General features: G+C 42.7%; 1 protein-coding gene across 2 annotated transcripts in view; it reads left to right on the forward strand.

The window, feature by feature from the left end:
• ascc3 (activating signal cointegrator 1 complex subunit 3) overlaps positions 1–19,354 on the forward strand; it is a 619,273-nt gene that overhangs the window by 63,510 nt on the left and 536,409 nt on the right. For both annotated transcript variants that reach the window (XM_041188004.1, XM_041188005.1), the window contains exons 7-8: positions 5,820–5,955; positions 10,999–11,124. In XM_041188004.1, coding sequence (XP_041043938.1) covers positions 5,820–5,955; positions 10,999–11,124 — 262 coding nt within the window. The remainder of the gene's footprint in view (positions 1–5,819; positions 5,956–10,998; positions 11,125–19,354) is intronic.

Raw genomic sequence — 19,354 nt, forward strand, 5'->3', positions numbered from 1 at the left:
TGCCATTGAATGTCAAGGGGTAAATTTATGCTCAATTTATGGTTGAAATTTGGTAAAGGCTCGGAGAAGTACTATCCTGATGAATTGTACTGACTGCCATTTTTAATTGTTATTTATTTCTCTGCATTGATTTCATTTTTGTTGTTGCAGTGGAAAAGTATTTGCAGAAATGAAATACAGATGCCATCCTTTTTTCAGTAATGCTAATGTAAAAGTATTTGTAAGCCTGTTATATCTTGTTTCTTGATATGCCTTTAAATGAGAAAATAATTGGTTTTGCGATGGGCACTGGGGAGTGCAGGTCTAATTAACAACTAAAGAGAAGAACATAAATTATGACCAGTTAATCTAAACTGAATGCTTTATCAATTATGGGCAGAAATGTTTCTGAGCATTGACATGCTATGGTTCACTCCACAATATATAAAGGAAAAAGAGTGATTGCTTTTATAAAATTCAGTACCTCATTGCCACGAGAGTTTTTAACATCAGAGGTACAGACATCATGGTCAGTCATTACAATCTTTGAAGATGGAAAGAAGAAAGATTAAAGGGAGACTGTTTTTTAGGAAATCTGTGAAGATGTATTACTGAAGCTTTGCTTGTATTCTTCATTTGCAGGCATGATTTTTAAATGGATGACAACAGTTTATTGGATTGTTTTGATATCAAAATGCACCTTATTATTAGAATTACCCATGTTGACATATGTATACCAAAATCTTGATACACCAGTGGTAAATACTGGAATGATCCCAGTAGATTGGAAGTTGACAAATGTAACACCGCTATTCAAGAAAGGAGGAGAGAGAAAACAGGGAATTGCAGTCCAATTAGTCTTACATCATGCATAGGGAAAGTGCTGGAATCTATTATTAATGAAGTCTTAACAATGCACTTAGAAAGCATAGTATGATAAGAACAAGTCAATATGGATTTATGAAAGGGAAATCCTGTTTGACAAATTGGAGTTTTTTGAGGATATAAGTATTAGGGTAGATAAAGGGGAACTAGTAGGATGTATTATACTTGGATTCCAAAAAGGCATTCAATAAGGTGCCGCACAAAATGGTAATGCACAAAATAAGGGCGCAAGGAGTTGGGGGTGATATATTAGCATGGGCAGAGGATTGGTTAACTTACAGGAAGCAGAGTAGGGATGATTGAAGCATTTTCATGTTGGCAGGCTGTGCCTAGTGGAGTGCCGCAAAGATCAGTGCTGAGGCTGTAATTTATATTAATGCCTTACATGAACACATCGAGAGAAATGTATCTTAAGTTTATTGGCGATACAAAACTAGGTGGGGATGCAAGCTGTAAGAAGGCTACAAAGAGGCATAGGTTAAGTGAGTGAGCAACAAGGTGGCAGATGAAGTATCATTTGGGGAAGTGTGAGGTTACAAAATATTTTTTACAGGTATGAAAGTTGTAAATGTTGATCTTCAGAAAGCCTTGAGTGTACTCATACAAGGAACACAATAAGTTAGCACGCAGGTACAGCAAGCAATTAGGAAAGCAAATGGCATGTTTGCTTTTTATTGCAAGGGAATTTGACAAAAAGAACAAAGAAGTTTTGCTGCACTTGAAATATTGTGTACAATTTTGGTCTCCATAGTTAAGGAGGGATATACTTGCATTGGAGGCGGTACAGCAAAGATTCACTTGATTGGCCCCCGAGATGAGAGGGTTGCCCTATGCTAGGCTGAGTAATTAGGATCTATGTTTTATTGACTTTACAATCAAGAAAAGTTACAGCGCAGAAAGAGGCCATCCAGCCCATCATGTCTGCGTCAGCCAAAAAAGAGAAAAAAACGAAACTAGCTGCCCATTTTAATCCCACTTTCCAGCACCTGGCCTGTAGCCTTGCAGGTTACTGCACTTCAGGTGCAGATCCAGGTACCTTTTAAATGAGTTAAGCATTTCAGCCTCAACCACCAATTTAAGCAGTAAATTCCAGAAGTTCACCACCCTCTGGGTGGAAAGAATTTTTCCTCATGTCCCTTCTAATCATTCTACGAATCACCTTAAATCTGTGCCCCCAAGTAATTGACCCATCAGCTAGGGGAGCAGACCTTTCCTACCTATCCTATCTAGGTCCTCAAAATTTTGTACACCTCCATTAGGTCACCCTTCAGCCTCCTCTGTTCTAAGGAAAACAACCCTAGCCTATCTATTCTTTATGCATCGTTGCAATTTTCAAGCCTTGGCAACTTTCTTGTAAATTTCCTCTGCATTCTCGAAGAATGACAGGTGATCTCATTGAAACATTTAAGATTAAGGGGCTTGACAGGGTAGATACAGAGAGATTTTTCTCCCAACTAGTACAAGGGGGCGCAGTTTCAGGATATTGCTGATAAAAAGAAACATGTCTAAGCTATGCGTCTTACATTCATCAGGACACTTCGCAAGAATACCAATATAACGGGAAACAACAATTTATACTGTATGTGAAGAGAGTGCTGATTGGTTGGCAAGTGCCGTTGCCTTGGAGAATACACCAGTGATGGTGACTGACAGTTAACTGCCAAACATCGTTTGAAATTTAAACCAGGCAGCTTGACCCTGATTGGTCAAGATATTGCCTTGAGGAATGAGTCAGTGAATGGCTGTCACTTATTTTGTTTAGCTGAAACAGGCGCAATGTGCAAGTGTACATGTTCTTTCTGCCTGCAAAGAACAGGGTCCTGTGTGTTAATATATGTAGCTTCCAGTACACGCAAATGTGCCACACTGTGAGCCCGACTGATAATCTTAAATTGGTTGTCAGAGTAATTCTTAGCATATTGAGGATTAGTTAGCGAATGTTGTCCAATCACAGAATCATACCTAACAGTTAGACACTGTTCTAAGTTTTGCAAGCCAAGCTAGTTGGGTACAGTCTGTACCCTGCCCTTAGCGAACAGTGACTGGGACATGCTGTTTGATACGATTTGCCAGTCTTTGGAACGTACCTAGCTTCACACTGGCCCTGAAATTCATATACCACATTACTCATTTGTGTAACAGGCAGAGGGTCTTTTTGGCTTGATGCCGCATCCTGTTAGCGGCGAATACCACACATGTTGCTACTGCATAGTGGCAACATGAAACAGTTAGCTTCACCTTTTGCTCAAATTTTTGAGATACCTTGCCCTTGCAGGGTAATCTGAGGTAGACTGGGCACTTCTCAGTGCTGCAGGTGAGGCCTTAAGGCCCACTCATGTGTTTGTGTGATATACAGCATGAAATGATCTGATGAAAGTAGCCATTATCCTGCAGGATGCTTTTGACGCGGCCTAATCAGCATCAAGCTTGCATTGTGAGAAAATGGCTCGGGTCCTATTTACGAGGTTGCCAATATGACTAATCTCATAGCCTGTGGAACTGTAAGAATCCCAAGGCTCATATTGACTAGTGAAAGCAGGCTTGTGGTACACTGTTGTAGAGAAACCCCGGCAGATTTCTCAAATAGTACATCAAGGAAGGGAAATTCATTTGACTGCGCCATTTCAAAGGTGAATTTGAGTGCAGGATGGAGCCCATTAAGAAATGTAAGGAAATTGCTACATGTAGTTGCGGATTTAAAGATAGCAAATATATTATCCACATATTGGGACTATGCGAGGGGTAGGATGTTAGGTATCATTCCATCAAAGACATGTTTCTGATGGAACCCAACAAGGATGTTTGTGAGAGCTGGGCCTAGAGGGAATCCCATGTCAACACCATCTATTTGGACATACATGGTGTTGTTAAAGCTGAACTCAACTGTGCGAGTTGCCGAGTTCATAAGTTCAGTAAATACTGATTCATGCAATGGTGGCGGATCCAAGTCACTATGATATAGTGCTGCAGTAGAAATATCTATGGCTTCCTTAAGTGGAACATTGGTGAATAGGCTAGCAGTATCAAATGAGCACACGGTCACAGCATTGCTATTGAAATGCAAGTCCTGCATGGCCTTCGCAAATGTGAAGGAGGCCTTCGCAAATATGAAGAAGTTCTTCACCGTGTGTGTGAAAAACTTAGTCAAAGCTGGTTGTAACAATTCACCCAGCTATTTGGCCAGTTTATGTTTTGCGGAACCAGTCATAGATAAGATAGGACTTAAGGGAGATCATTCTTGTGTGTCCTGGGCAGCCCATACATATGTGGACATAGTGAACCGTGAGGACAAACCCTGTCATATATATCACGCGGCAGCTCATCGCTCTTACACAAGTCCACTATGCCATTATTAATGACAAGTCCAAAATCGTATTCATTGGACCTGCCGCTCAACATGACAGGACAGCCTTGCTTGAAAATAAGTTTAAAAAAATGCTGCTGGACTTGTGCAAGAGCAATGAGCTACCGCTTTCAGCCCTGAAAAGTGTCCATTCTACCTCACGTTACCCTGGAAAGGCAAGGTATCTCAAAAATTTAAGCAAAATTTAAACTAGCTGTGTCACGCTGCTACTATACAGTAGCAACGCGAACAGTATTTGCCACTTAACAGGATGCTGCCACCAAGCTAAAAAGACATTCTGCCTATCACACAAATGAGTAATGTGGTGCATGAATTTCAGAGCTGGTTTGATACTAGGTATGTAGGCCGTACATTCCAAAGATTGGCGAATCGTATTAAACAGCATGCCCCAGCCCCTGTTCGTAATGGGCAAGGTGCCCAACCAGCCCGGGCTTGCAAAATGCAGAGCACAGTGTCCAACATTAGATGTGATTCTGCAATTGGACAGCATTTACTAAGTAATCCCCAGTGTACAATTACTCTGACAACCAATTTAAGGTTGCCAGTCGGGCTCGCGGTGTAGCGCATTCGTGTGTACTGGAAGCTACATATATTAATACACTGGGCCCTGTTCTTTACAGACATAAAGAGCATGTACACACATTGCGCCTGTTTCAGCTAAACAAAATAGGTGACAGCCATTCGCTGACTCATTCTTCAGGCAATTCCTTGACCAATTCAGGACCAATTTCAAACAATGTTTGGCAGTTAACTGTTAGTCACCCATCACTGGTGCATTCTCCATGGCAACGTCACTTGCCAACCAATCAGTGCACTCTTCACATACAGCACAAATTGTTGCTTCCCCTTATCTTGGTATTCTTGTGAACTGTCCTGATGAGTGCAAGATGAAAAGCTTAGACATGTCTCTTGTTTCAGCAATACTCAAGTTCTGTACTACCAAACGACTAGTTTCAGGACAAAGGGCTAATCGTTTAGGACTGAGATGAGAAATTTCTTCACTTGAAAGGTTGTGAATCTTTGGTCTTCTCTATCCCAGAGAGTTGTGGATGTGCCATCATTGAATATATATTGAGGCTGGCATAGACAGATTTTTGGTGCCTCAGGGAATTAAGGGATATGGGAGTGGGCAGGAAATTGGAATTTAGGCCAAAGATCAGAAATGATCATATTGAATGGCAGAACAGGCTTGATGGGCTGCATCGTCTTCTCCTGCTCCTATTTCTTTTCATCTTAAACTGGATTATAGTTTAGTGCCTATATCTGATCACCTGCTCTGTAAAACAGTTCTCTGCCATAGATTGGAATTGCTTTATCCTTGATATCCACAGCTGAGTACAAGCCTGAATGGGTTGTTTTCTAACGTGTAAGCTGCCCCATTCATTAAAATGTCAATTGTAAAATGAGCTACACATTACTTTTAGGAATGATTTTCCTAATAGAGAATAAATGAGGTGTAGGAAGAAATTCTGGTTATAGCATTTTTTTTTGTGTATCTTCTTCATTATTTATGCTAGTGGCATTCACAGTTTCAAATGGCCTATATGTGGGTGTGATTTTAAAATTATATTTTCTTTTGTGTAACTTATAGGGAGCATGCTCTTCAGAACGCACGAATAGCACCAATTCTTACAAGGCAGCATGATTATGAACGAATCCACTACCCACATGTTTATGATTCAAAAAGTGAAGCAATGCAATCCCCAGCTTTTATTGCTGGTGCAAAGGTATGGTTTTTGTGTTTTTTCCCTGTCCAAGCTGCATTTAGTAAATGAAATAAGAACAGAAAATGCTGGAAGTACTCATCAGGCCAGGAAACATCTGTGGAAGGCAAAACAGAGTTAATGGCCTGAATTTTCATGGAAGCAGGGAGACTACAGAGGGGTGAAAATGAAGGCTGGAACCTGATTCCAGGATTCCTGACCTTATTCACGGGGTTTCCAATTTTCACCAGGGCCTTTTAATTGTACTGAAGATTTGTGCTTCAGAACTTGCCGCGCCCCTAGCCAAGCTGTTCCAGTACAGCTGCAACACTGGCATCTAACCGGCTATGTGGAAAATTGCCCAGGTATGTCCTGTACACAAACAGCAGGACAAATCCAACCCGGCCAATTACTGCCCCATCAGTCTACTCTCCATCATCAGTAAAGTAATGGAAGGGGTCATCAACAGTGCTATCAAGTGGCATTTGCTGAGCAACAACCTGCTCACTGATATCTGGTTTGGGTTCCACCAGGGCCACTCAGCTCCTGACCCCATTACAGCCTTGGTTCAAACATGGAGCAAAGAGCTGAACTCCCGAGGTGAGGTGGGAATGACTGCCCTTGACATCAAGGCAGCATTTGACCGAGTGTGGCATCAAGGAGCCCTAGCAAAACTGGAGTCATTGGGAATCGGGGAAAATTCTCCGCTGGTTGGAGTCATACCTAAAGGAAGATGGTTGTGGCTGTTGGAGGTCAATCACCTCAGCTCCAGGACATCACTGCAGGAGTTCCTCAGGGTAGTGTCCTCGGCCCAACCATCTTCAGCTGCTTCATCAATGACCTTCCTTCCATCATAAGGTCAGAAGTGGGGATGTTCACTGATGATTGCACAATGTTCAGCACCATTCGTGACTCCTCAAATGCTGAAGCAGTTCACGTCCAAATGCAGCAAGATGTGGACAACATTGTGGCAAGTAACATTCGTGCCACACAAATGCCAGGCAATGACCATCTCCAACAAGAGGGAGTCCAACTATTGCCCCTTGATGTTCAATGGCACTACCATCATTGAAACCCCCCCACTATCAATATCCTGGGAGTTACCATTGACCAGAAACTGAACTGGACTAGCCATATAAATACTGTGTCTACAAGAGCAGGTCAGAGGCTAGGAATCCTGAGGTGAGTAACTCACCTCCTGACTCCCCAAAGCATGTCCACCATCCACAGTGCAGAAGTCAGGAGCGTGATGGAATACTCCCCACTTGCCTGGATGAGTGCAGCTCCCACAATAGACACCATCTGGGACAAAGCAACCCGCTTAATTGGCACCACATCCACAAATGTTCACTTCTTCCACCACTGATGCACAGTAGCAGCAGTGTGTACCATCTACAAGATGCATTACAAGAATTCACCAAAGCTCTTTCAACAGCATCTTCCAAACCCTTGACCACTACCAACTAGAAGGACAAGTGCAGCAGATGGAGGGGAACTTCTAGGTGGTTCTGTTCCCATCTAAGTCACTCACTATCCTGACTTGGAAGTATATTGCTGTTGTTTCACTGTCGCTGGGTCAAAATCCTGGAACTCCCTTCCTAACAGCACTGTGGGTGTACCTACACCACATGGACTGCACCCGTTCAAGAAGGCAGCTCACCACCACCTTCTCAAGGGCAACTAGGGATGGGCCATAAATGCTGGCCCGGCCAGCAAAGCCCACATCCCGTGGACGAATTTAAAAAATAAAAGGATGTGAGCTTGTTTGGGTCTCGAGCCTGCACCCTGCACTCCCACCCTGGCCGGAGATTGCGGAAATAGGCATGTCCTACTCATCTGCAATTTTCATGGAGTCAGGCAGCTTTTCAAAGAGTCCTGGTTCACGGTACCTCAGAGGTATCTTGAACCATAGTTTGCATGAGGGAACCTTTTGAGAGGTAAGTTCAAAAGGTCCTCTTTATTTGCCCCATGCCACTTAATGCCCATACACCCACCCTCCCCCCATGGCCCCTCATGTCTCCATATCAAGTTATGGCACTTGCATGCCCATTCACCCCCTATACACTATATAGAACCAATGAATGATAGTGGTAAGAGGATTTTTTTAAGAAGCTTTAAAAGACAGATAGCAATTGAGAACTTTCCACTTTCTTAAAAAAATGCCTTTTACTACAGGCCAAAAATAGTTCAGTCATCCAGACTGTTTAAAGTATCAATGGTAGAAACTGCTAACACTTGAAACCTTTTTACCTTGTGTAAATAAACAGTGTGCAATTGACAGAATAAATCAGAGAACCAGAACTATCAATCAGCATTTTACCTGGGACTCAGCTGTCTTAAAAGCCACATGGATGTCTGGGTTCTCAACCAAGAATGCATAATGAGACTTGACTGAGAGCCCGACATCCATTAGACTGTTGAGTTGAAACAGCTGAACCCAGGGAAAACATTGCTTGATTGCTTGAAAACATTGGGATGATACAAAGATTGGCCGGGTGGTTAACAGTTTGGTTGAGTGTCTTGGGCTACAGGAAGATATATATTGGCTTGGCCTAAATAGCCAAGTGGTTATGGTACTGGGTTTGTAACCCCAAGATCAAGAGTTCAAATCTCACAATGGCAAACTATGAAACAATGTAACTTCATCTGAAACAGATGGAAACGGGTTTGTACTCGAAAGAGTTACAGGAAGATATATATTGGCTTGGCCTAAATAGCCAAGTGGTTATGGTACTGGGTTTGTAACCCCAAGATCAAGAGTTCAAATCTCACAATGGCAAACTATGAAACAATGTAACTTCATCTGCATAGGAACAGATGGAAACGTGTTTGTACTCACAAGAGTTACAGGAAGATATAGGGCTTGGCCTAAATAGCCAAGTGGTTATGGTACTGGGTTTGTAACCCTAAGATCAAGAGTTCAAATCTCACAATGGTAAAATCATGAAACAATGTAATTTCATCTGAAAAAACAGATGGAAATGTGTTTGTACTTGAAAGAGTTACAGGAAGATATATATTGGCTTGGCCTAAATAGCCAAGTGGTTATGGTACTGGGTTTGTAACCCCAAGATCAAGAGTTCAAATCTCACAATGGCAAACTATGAAACAATGTAACTTCATCTGAAACAGATGGAAACAGGTTTACTCAAAAGAGTATCAAGAGTTCAGATCTCACAATGGCAAACTATGAAACAATGTAACTTCATCTGAATAGGAACAGATGGAAACGTGTTTGTACTCGAAAGAGTTACAGGAAGATATAGACGGGATGGTCAAATAAGCAGATAAGTGGCGGATGGAATTTAACCCTGAAAAGTGTGAGGTGATACACTTTGGAAGGAGTAATTTGATAAGGAAGTATTCAATGAACAGCACGACACTAGGAAGTTCTGAGGAACAAAGGGACCTTGGTGTGTGTGTCCATAGATCTCTGAAGGCATGTTAGTGGGATGGTGAAAAAGACATTTGGGACACTTGCCTTTATCAATCGAGGCATAGATTACAAAAGTAGGGAGGTGATGTTGGAGTTGTATAGAACCTTGGTGAGGCCACAGCTAGAGTACTGTATGCAGTTCTGGCCGCCACATTATAGGAAGGATTTGGGTGCACTGGAGGGGGTGCAGAGGAGATTCACCAGCATGTTGCCTGGGATGAAACATTTAAGTTATGAAAGGAGGTTGAATAGACTTGGGTTGTTTTCGTTGGAGCAAAGAAGACTGAGGGGCGACCTGATCGAGGTGTACAAGATTACGAGGGGCATGGACAGGGTGGATAGGGAGCAGCTGTTCCCCTTAGTTGAAGGGTCAGTCACAAGGGGACACAAGTTCAAGGTGAGGGGCAGGAGGTTTAGTGGGGGATGTGAGGAAAACTTTTTTTACTCAGAGGGTGGTGACAATTTGGAATGCGCTGCCTGGGAGGGTGGTGGAAGTGGGTTGCTTCACATCCTTTAAAAAGTAGCTGGATGAGCACTTGGCACGTCATAACATTTAAGGCTATGGGCCAAGTGCTGGTAAGTGGGATTAGGTAGGTGGGTCAGGTATTTCTCACGTGTTGCTGCAGACTTGATGGGCTGAAGGGCCTCTTCTGCACTCTGTGTTTGACAGACCTGACTCTCTGATCTCCTCTGTCATTTGCACAATGTTTATTTACGCAAGATAGAGGTTTCAAGTGCTTGCAATTTCTGCTATTGATACTTTAAAGGGTCTGGATGATTGACACTTCATTGGCATAACTTGGCATGAGGGGCCTTGTGGGTGGGAGGAGAGAGTTAGCTTAGCATTGGGTGCATGAGGGGCATGAGGTGGCATGGGGAGTGTGTGGGGAGTGAGGGGTTGTGAAGCGGAGTGCCAGAGGGCCTTAATTTTTTCATAACTGATATGAAGCCTCAGAGCACCAAGGCAGGCCTTTTAAACAGCCCGCCTCGGCACCCAGCAGTCCCGATGGCTGCCTCTGAACTCTTTCTTGGGTTGCCTGGCCTGACTGCAGCCTGCATCCTCCCCCACCCGGTAATGAAAATCCCATCCTTTCCTGCGCTTTCTCCTGTGGCAAGCGGCCTGAGCTGGGAATTTTCCTGACTACTGTTACCCACCTCAAGGATGGAAATTCAGGTCAATGTTTCAGATTGATGGCCTTTCATCACTTGGAAATTAAAAATGTAATAGGTTTTAAGCAAGTGAAAGAGGGGAAGGTGGAAAAGAACCATAAAGGTCATACTTTGGTGCACATTAATATTAACTTGACAGCTTTATGCTAAGCCACTGCAAGGATGGCTGCTGTGGGAAGTGGGAGTGATTTCATGTACAGCTTGGAATATTCACAGTATGTACTTGTCATATTGATGAGACAACTGTACTTTACATTTGATTTTTTATCTGTGATTCTCCATGCGCACTATGAGTATGGCCTTGTTAAGTTTAATTTTGAATAAGTAGCCAATGAAAATGAAATAGATTTGATGATCAAGTGGCACAGTTCTTTGCTGAATCTGTGTATTCTTAGAATATGTTCCATTTATGAATTCTTAACCTGTTCATATGCTGAACTATAAACTTTAATATTGTACAGATGTTTCTTCCAGAAGATGTTGAGCGAGAGAATAACAAAGTCTATGAACAAGTTGTCATTCCTGCCACACAGCCTATGCCAATTGGTATTCAGGAGAAACCAGTTGATATCAAAGACTTGGATGAGGTAAGGAGTAAAATAATGCTGTAGAGATTATTGTTCGTACAATTCATGTAGTTTGCAGTTGAACTTTTGACAGTAATTTTGGTGTCGTGTCAGTCAGTCACAACATAATTTATATGACTTTCAGATTTTCTTTGTGCTTTTTGAGATCATAGCAGCACATTTTCCTTCACTGTTCATTTTGCTGAATGTCCTTACAGTATTTAGACTGGTAGTGGTTCCCTTAATTGTTTTAGTCTGTTCTAATTATGAGAAAATAACTTTTTAGCTCCTTCCATGGGGGAAGCCATTTTCATTCCAGTTGAAAGGCTGATTTGTTTGTATATGGAGAAAGAGGAATTAAATAACATATTCCTGAATTTTACCCTTGGCAGGCTCGCGCAATTGGTGGGCCCTGGAGTGGCCAGGAAATGGACTGCCGACTGCAATTGGCCCCCGAACATGATTTCACACAGGCTGACTGATTGACAGCCAGCTATCGTGAAACATGCGCTGGAAAGCTCAGCGCTGCTGGGGTGGGGGGAGCGGGATGAGGGCAGGTGATGAGATCACCATGGGTGCGGGTGGGCGCTGTGAGGGAGCTCCCTGAAGGCAGACAGCTGTCTCAGGGAGATTCAGACCTGCAAAAAAATGGTAAAATTTGTAGAAGCTGCAAAAAAAAAAAATGCCAATGCGTCACGATCAAGCACCTGAAAGCATACCTCGTAAAAATGCTGTCCCAGATATTTATTTTTATTTTATTTCCTGACGGAGATTTCATCCTGCCCTTGGATGAGGTGTGATGAAAAAGGCTCAAAGGTCGCCTGGCCAATTCGCCCATCCGCCAACCGTAAGGTTGGACAAGCCACGAAAAATCACAGACAGTTGCGCCGTTAATGGGCTTAATTGCCCTTTTAATTGTTGGTGGGCGTGCTTCCGACTTCTGTGCGCATCTGCCGAGTTAAATATTGCACAAGTGCGCGATGACATCGGGATACTCGCATCATCTCGTGCTATTTCACGCCCTATTGGGTTGGGCGTGCGCCTACCCGCGAGGCGTAAAATTCTACCCATAATAATCAGACAAGCTGTCATGGTGGATCACTTATACCTCCTGCTTTCCACAGAGCTGCCCTTCCTCTATTCCCAAACGCACATTTCTGATTGGCTACATTCTGGATCCCTAAGACAGTCTTGATTAGAAAGGGGCTGTTGGGAATGAAAAATGCACATCGATCTATGGTGAACCAGGAGCACTGTCTCTTGTTTTATTTTAAATTCACCTGTAAATCAGGTATTTCAGGTGCCATATTTTTCTTTAACCATTGAGCTTACTGCTGGGCCATTTGATACTGAAGTAGGCTGGGGTTTGGACACAACTGGTATAAATAATGAAAAAGATACACAAGAAAAAATAGTACATGAAGTGTTTTAGATCTTAGAAAGCCAATACTTAATGCAGTTTTGTTTTGAATATTTTTTAAGTGGTGTTGGATTGACTGTGTTTTGTAGTTTGTACTTTGGAGGACTGAATGCTTCTGAAATGACACTATCAGCATCAACACAGTTATATAAGCTAGACTGACATCTATGCATTCATATGAGCTTGTGTACACAATGTTACACAAAGACTGCTTTCACTTTGCATCATTAATGCCAATACTGAGCTACAAAGGTTGATGAGCTTCAAAGGCTACAAAATTTGCTGTTGGCTGAGCTTTCCCACTTCTAGTTTGGAAGTGATTTTAAAAAAACACTGGGGATTCAAGTCGTTCAGACAGAACTAATAGCCTAATTAATGCTATAAGCAAACCATGCTCCCTTTATCTGTTGCCTTTTTCGTAGTCACTGCTTACACCTCTTAAATGGTTATCTTCAACTGAATTTTTGAAGATTAATGTAAAAGTGTTCAACTTTACTTCATTCTTGACTTTTTAAAATAAACATATTTTAGATGAAAGGTTACAGAAAATTTAAAATGTTCTGTGCAATATATGCCATCTGACATTTTACGATTGCCTTGAAATAGAGATGTTTTTATCCTTGTACATTCCTTCAGGAAAATAATTGAAACAAATTGCTATCCTTCATTTTTTATCTCTCTGCACACTATCTTTTACTCCCAGTGTGGGCCATTCCAGAAATGTAATTACCTTGCTACTTCTATTCCATACTTTTAAAAGCCTCCTTAAGATCTATATTTTTGATGATGGTTGCAGCTGACTTTGCTAATTCGGCAAAAGCAAAATACTGATAAAGGTTATCACAACCTAAAACACTAATTCTGTTTCTCTGCACAGATGCTGCTTTATTTGCTGAGTATGTCCTGCATTTTCTGTTTCTAAATCTGCTAATGTGCTACTGGCCAGACTGCTCTGCTTTCTGAAATCTGTTTTAAGATTTCTTGTGATTACTTATGATGGGATTATTCTTTGGGTTGCATATGTTTTATCTTTTAGCGGAGATTGTTAATTCGGATCTGCTGATTTCATCACAATTCACTTTCGTGAAAACATTTGTTCTCTTAACATTTTTGTTCTGATGTCCTATTTATAACCAAACTATTGATTAGTTTACAATTTCCTTTAAAACCAATGGATAGAGCTTTGGCAATAACTCAGCTTACTTCTACTTTCGATTGTTATTGGAATCATGGCAGCTTATCTGAATTGAGGAGAATTTAGTACAGAAAAGTTTCACGTTAACTCTGACCACTTGTGGTTTTTGTATTTCTCTTTCTATTAGTTGGTAAGTGCATACTCGATTGCAATTTGTGTAGAATCCCCAGTACATAAAAACGAGTGCTTTGCAGTTACTCATCTGAGTGTAAAGAATGTACATGTAGCCAGTTTTTAACCTTTTGTAATAGACTTACCTTGATCTTACTGCAACCTATATTGTCAGCATACTTTGAGCTTTGGGAGAGGCATAAACCTGGTGGTATCAAGTCATCCACCCCTTGTGCATTCGACCTGGTTATCCTTTCCATAGGTGTCAAGGGAAGGGAAAACTGGACGGGATGTCCCACCTGTTTTATCTCCTCACTAAAGATGTTAGTTTTCTAGAGCTACTCAAATTTTGATGAGCAAATCCTGATGAGAGGCATTTTTTTAGTTCCTACAAGTTTGCACTATTGAAGTTCAGTAGCCTACTTAGGAGAAACCCTTTTGCCTACCGATAATACAAATGTTGGCTTCCTATTGTATATATATTTTTAAAATCAGGACTTCTTGATGTTAAATCTTAATCCTGATTATTTGAAGGGTACTTCTTATGTTTAGCAATAATAATGCCTCTATCCTCTCTAAATTGTCTAACTGCTTGTCCAACATCCAGTACCGGAAAGGCAGAAATTTCATCCAACTAAATACTGGTCCCTGCCACAAGCTCCATTCCCCAGCCACTTAATCTTTTTGTCTCCTGGCAACTGTCTGAGGCTGAACTGGAAAGTGTGCAATCTTAGTGTTGAATTTAACCCTCAGAAAGGCTTCTGAACATCTATCCATGCATTGCTAAGACTGTCTATTTGCAGTGCTCTCCATCTTCCACCCTCTGTAAACTTGAGGTCATCCAAAACCCTGCTGCCCATATCCTAACTTGCACAAAACCCTGTTTGCCCATGGCAGTTGTGCTTGATGGTTGGTGTTGGCTTCAGCTTAAGCAATGTCTCAGTTTTAGAATTCTTGGCCCTGTTTTCAAATGCGTTCACGGCTTCACCTCTTCCTATCTCTGTAACATTCTCCGTCCCTAGAATCCTCCGTGATCTCTGCGTTCCATCAATGCTGACCTCATGCTCATCCTTGATTTTAATTGCTCCACCATTGCATCCATGTATTCAGCTGCCAGAGCATTAAGCTCTGGAATTCCCTCTCTAAAACTCTTCTTTTCTCTTCACCACTTTCCTCCTTTAAGATGCTCCTTAAAACCTACCTCTTGATCAAGCTTTTGATTATTGAGCCTAATATTTCCTCATATGGTTTCGTATCAAATTTGTTTGATGACGCTCCTGTGAAGTGCTTTGGGACAATTTTCTACATTAATGGTGCTATATAACTAGAATTTTTTGTTAATATATAATATAAACTAAGGACTACAGCAGGCATATGACAGGAATTAAGGTGGGTATTTTATTTTATATTCGTCCATGGGATGTGGGCGTTGCTGACTAGGCCAGCATTTATTGCCCATCCCTAATTGCCCTTGTTCAGAAGGCATTTAAGAGTCAACCACATTGCTGTGGGTCTGGAGTCACGTGTAGGCCAGACGAGGTAAGGACAGCAGATTTCCTTCCCAAAAGGACATTAGCGAACCAGTTAGGTTTTTAGAACAATTACCAATGGTTTTGTGGTCTTCATCAGACTTTTAATTCCAGATTTGCATTGAATTCGAATTCCACCATCTGCTGTGGTGGGATCCAAACCTGGGTCCCCAGACCCTTACCCTGGGTCTCTTGAATACCAGCCCAATGACAATACCAGCATGCCGCTGCCTCTCCAAATTGTGGTTCAATTGGAATCATGGGGTTAGTGCAAGTGAGGAAAAAGAGCTAAGGATATGAATGAGGTTCCAGAAACTGAGGACACAAGAGCAAGACTAAGAATATGATTTGCAACATGATGGTTCTGAATCATGTTTTATTTTATTCATTCACAGGATGTGGGTGTCATTGGCAAGGTCAGCATTTGTTGCCCATCCCTAATTAACCTTGAAAAGGTGGTGGTGACCACCTTCTTGCACCACTGCATTCCTCATGATGAAGGTACACTCATAGTACTGTTAGGGAGGAAGTTTCAGGATTTTGACCCAGCCATGAAGAAGAAACGATGATATATTTCTAAGTCAGGACAGTGTGTGACTTGGAGAGGAGCTCCCAGGTGATGCTTCCATTCACCTGCTGCCCTTGTTCTTCTAGGTGGTAGAGGTCGTGAATTTGGGAAGTATTGCTTAAGAGGCCTTGGTGAGTTGCTGGTAAATGTAGATGGTACACACTGCTACAACTGCACTGGTGCTTGAGCTATGACTTTTGAGGTCGTGGTTGGAGTGCAAATCAGGTAGGTTACTTTGTCCTGGATGGTGACAAGTTTTCTTCATGTTGAACTGCTTTCATCCAGGCAAGTGGAGAATATTCCATCACACTCCTGGCTTGTGCCTTGTAGATGGTGGACAGGCTTTGAGGAGTCAGGTTGTGAGTAACTCACCACAGAATGCTGTTAAAGAAGGCTTGGTGAGTTACTGCATCTTGTAGTTGCCACAGACTGCTGCCACTCTGCACTGGTGGTGGAGGGAGTAAATTTTTAAGGTGGTGAATGGAGTGCCAATCAAGCTGGCTGCCATTGACCAGAAACTTATCTGAACCAGCCCTATATATACTGTGGCTACAAAAGCAGGTTAGAAATTAGGAATTCTGCAGCGAGTAATTCACCTCTTGGCTTCACCATTTCCAAGGCACAGGCCAGGAATGTGATGGAATACTCTCTGCTTGGCTGGATGAGTCCAGCTTCAACAACACTCAAGAAGCTCAACACCACCTAGGACAGAGCAGCCTGCTTGATTGGCACCCCATCCACCACCTTAAATATTCGCTCCCTTCACCACCAGTGCACAGTGATGCACTGAAGCAACTGGTTAAGCCTCCTGGGACAGCACCTTCCAAAACTGCAACCTCTACTACCTAGAAGGACAAGGGCAGCAGATGCACTGGAACATCACCACCTGCAAGTTCCCCTCCAAGCCATACACCGTCTTGATCTGGAACTGTAATGCTGCTCCTTCACTTTCTGGATCAAAAACCTGGAACTCCTTTTCTAACAGTGCTTATGGCTGTACTTGCATCAGAGGGACTCCAATGGTTTAAGAAGACAGTCACCACCACCTTCTCAAGGGCAATTAGAAATGGGTAACAAACTTTGGCCTTGCCATGCAAAAAAAAAAATTAAATCCCAAACCTGCAACCTCCTCTACCTAGATTGACAAGGGCAGCAGGCACATGGGAACAGCACCATCTGCAAGTTGTCCTGCATTTCACACACCATCCTGACTTGGAAATGTATCGCCATTTCTTGAGTGTTGCTGGTTCAACAGCCTGGAACACTCTGTGTGGCAGCACTGTGGACTCGAATGGTTCAAGAAGGCAGCTCCCCGGTACTTTCTTAAAGGCAAATGGGAATGGGCAATAAATACTGGCCTTGCTAGCGAGGTTCACATCTTACACACGAATAATCAGAAAAGATATTGAAATTCTTTCAAATTGAAGGATAATTTCAAAATGTAGGATAATAATAACCAAAGAAATTATTGAATGTTGTTACTGTTCCAATCAGCTTTTGAAAGACAGCTTGATATGCTGTACTGGTCTAAAGCAGTAATTCAGGCTTGTCCATTTGGGGGGGCGGGGGGGGGGGGGGGGGCATGTTTCCATTTCTTTCTTACTCAAGGGGCCAATGTGTACACTTCAGAGAGATAAGTTTTGACATAACATTAAACACGGATTTCAAAATAAAGTTGAGTTATGAAGAAAAATAATTTGCTGAGCAAAAATAAAATAATGTCAAAGCAATAAATTGAGAATTAAAAAAGAGTAATTAATAAAGATCAACATTAGTGTGTGAGAGGGACAGAGTTTGTTTGCCTGGCTCGCTCCCAATCTCTTGATGCTCACTCATTCACCCTCACCCACTGTGTGAGTGGGTGTGATTGTGTGAGGGTGAGTGGGAATCCTGAGACTGCGAGTGAGCCAGACACACACAAGCCCTACACTCACTCACTCACACACTCTCTCTCTCTCTCTCTCTCTCTCTCATCCTGTCCTACACTTTCTCTCTCTCCCACAATCACTCGCCCACCAATCGCCCTTTCTCTCCCACACACTCTCGCTCTGGAACTGGCAGCATCTGGCATCCTCCCCCCATCACCTCTGCCAGTACGTCTTTTTTCCAGAGCACACGCTGCACCAGTGTTGCTGCTCCTCCAATCACAGACTGCTTCTTTCCCACATTTGCTGCTGATAAGCCTATCATTGTGATTAGAGGAGCAGTTTCTTTCCGAACCTTCCACTCCACTTACTGGCATTTTGAAAACTGCCTCCGGGTGCCATATTTGGGGGACTTCGCAGGCCAAGCCTGCAGTATTTTCTTCAATGATTTTTCCATTTTTTTTTCTCTAAATGTTCCATCATACCATCTTGGACAGATCTCTGTTTTGTTGCGGTTTAAGAGTGTAAGAATTTGAGCAATAAATTTTCATAAATACAGCACCTTTCACTTTATATTATCCAGCAATCTAACCTTATTGAGGAATTTCCCTCCTCCTTCAAAAATGTCTTTGCACTGCAGCCAGCATGAAATATGCTCAAGGGGTGAAATAGATTAATTGTACATGTAGTCTGCTTTTGTTGAAAATAGCTTAGGGAGCAGCACAGTTAAAATTGCACATTATTAGATGAACAAGGTGCCTGCCTGCTCTGCAGGATCCCTCTCTTCCGGAGACAGGAAGGCTGAGGTTATGACATATTTGCATGCACTGTATAAAGCTCACAAGACTTTGTTTGCCAGCTTTGAAAACGGATAGGCAAGTTGCTTGCCCCCAGACCTGGCTTTTTTTTTATTGTTTTCTTGGGTTTGCAGAAAATAAATGAAATACATTGGCCCATAACTTCAACCTCCGGAAGATGCGCAGGGGCCCACCTCTGAAGACCCCACGTACGGGTTGCATGGCAGTTGCCTGGGAAGTTCAAATTTCTAATGGGCAGTTAGCCTGCACTGGGAACCATATGATAATCTGATTTAAGTCGGAGACTTTGGATGGTTCCGACTGTATTACCGGAATTAAAAGCACTCCTAACTCCTGGGTAATTAAAGTACTAACCACACCTCCCCCCAGCCCCGAATGCACCCAACACTCCAAGGGATGCCCCTGCTATCTCCCCAACTATAACCCCCCACCTTCCTGAATAACCCCCATCCCCCCAGCTACCTTGCTGGCTATCCCTCCCTACCCACTACGACTATCTCTCCCTACCCTCCTGACTACCCCTGACCCCCCCCGACTAAACCCCACCCCTCTGACTACACCCCCAATCTCGTGACCACCCTCCCGACTATCCCATGACCCTCTCCATCTACCCCTCATCCTCCCGACTATCCCTCCTGACTACCCCCTGACCTCCTGACTACCCACTGACCTCCCGACTACTTCCTTACCTCCCAACTACCTCCTGACACCCCCGACTAAGCCCCGTCCCTCTGACTACACCTCT

This window comes from Carcharodon carcharias, chromosome 5 (genome assembly GCF_017639515.1).
Source record: "Carcharodon carcharias isolate sCarCar2 chromosome 5, sCarCar2.pri, whole genome shotgun sequence".
In the NCBI taxonomy this organism is placed as follows: domain Eukaryota; kingdom Metazoa; phylum Chordata; class Chondrichthyes; order Lamniformes; family Lamnidae; genus Carcharodon; species Carcharodon carcharias.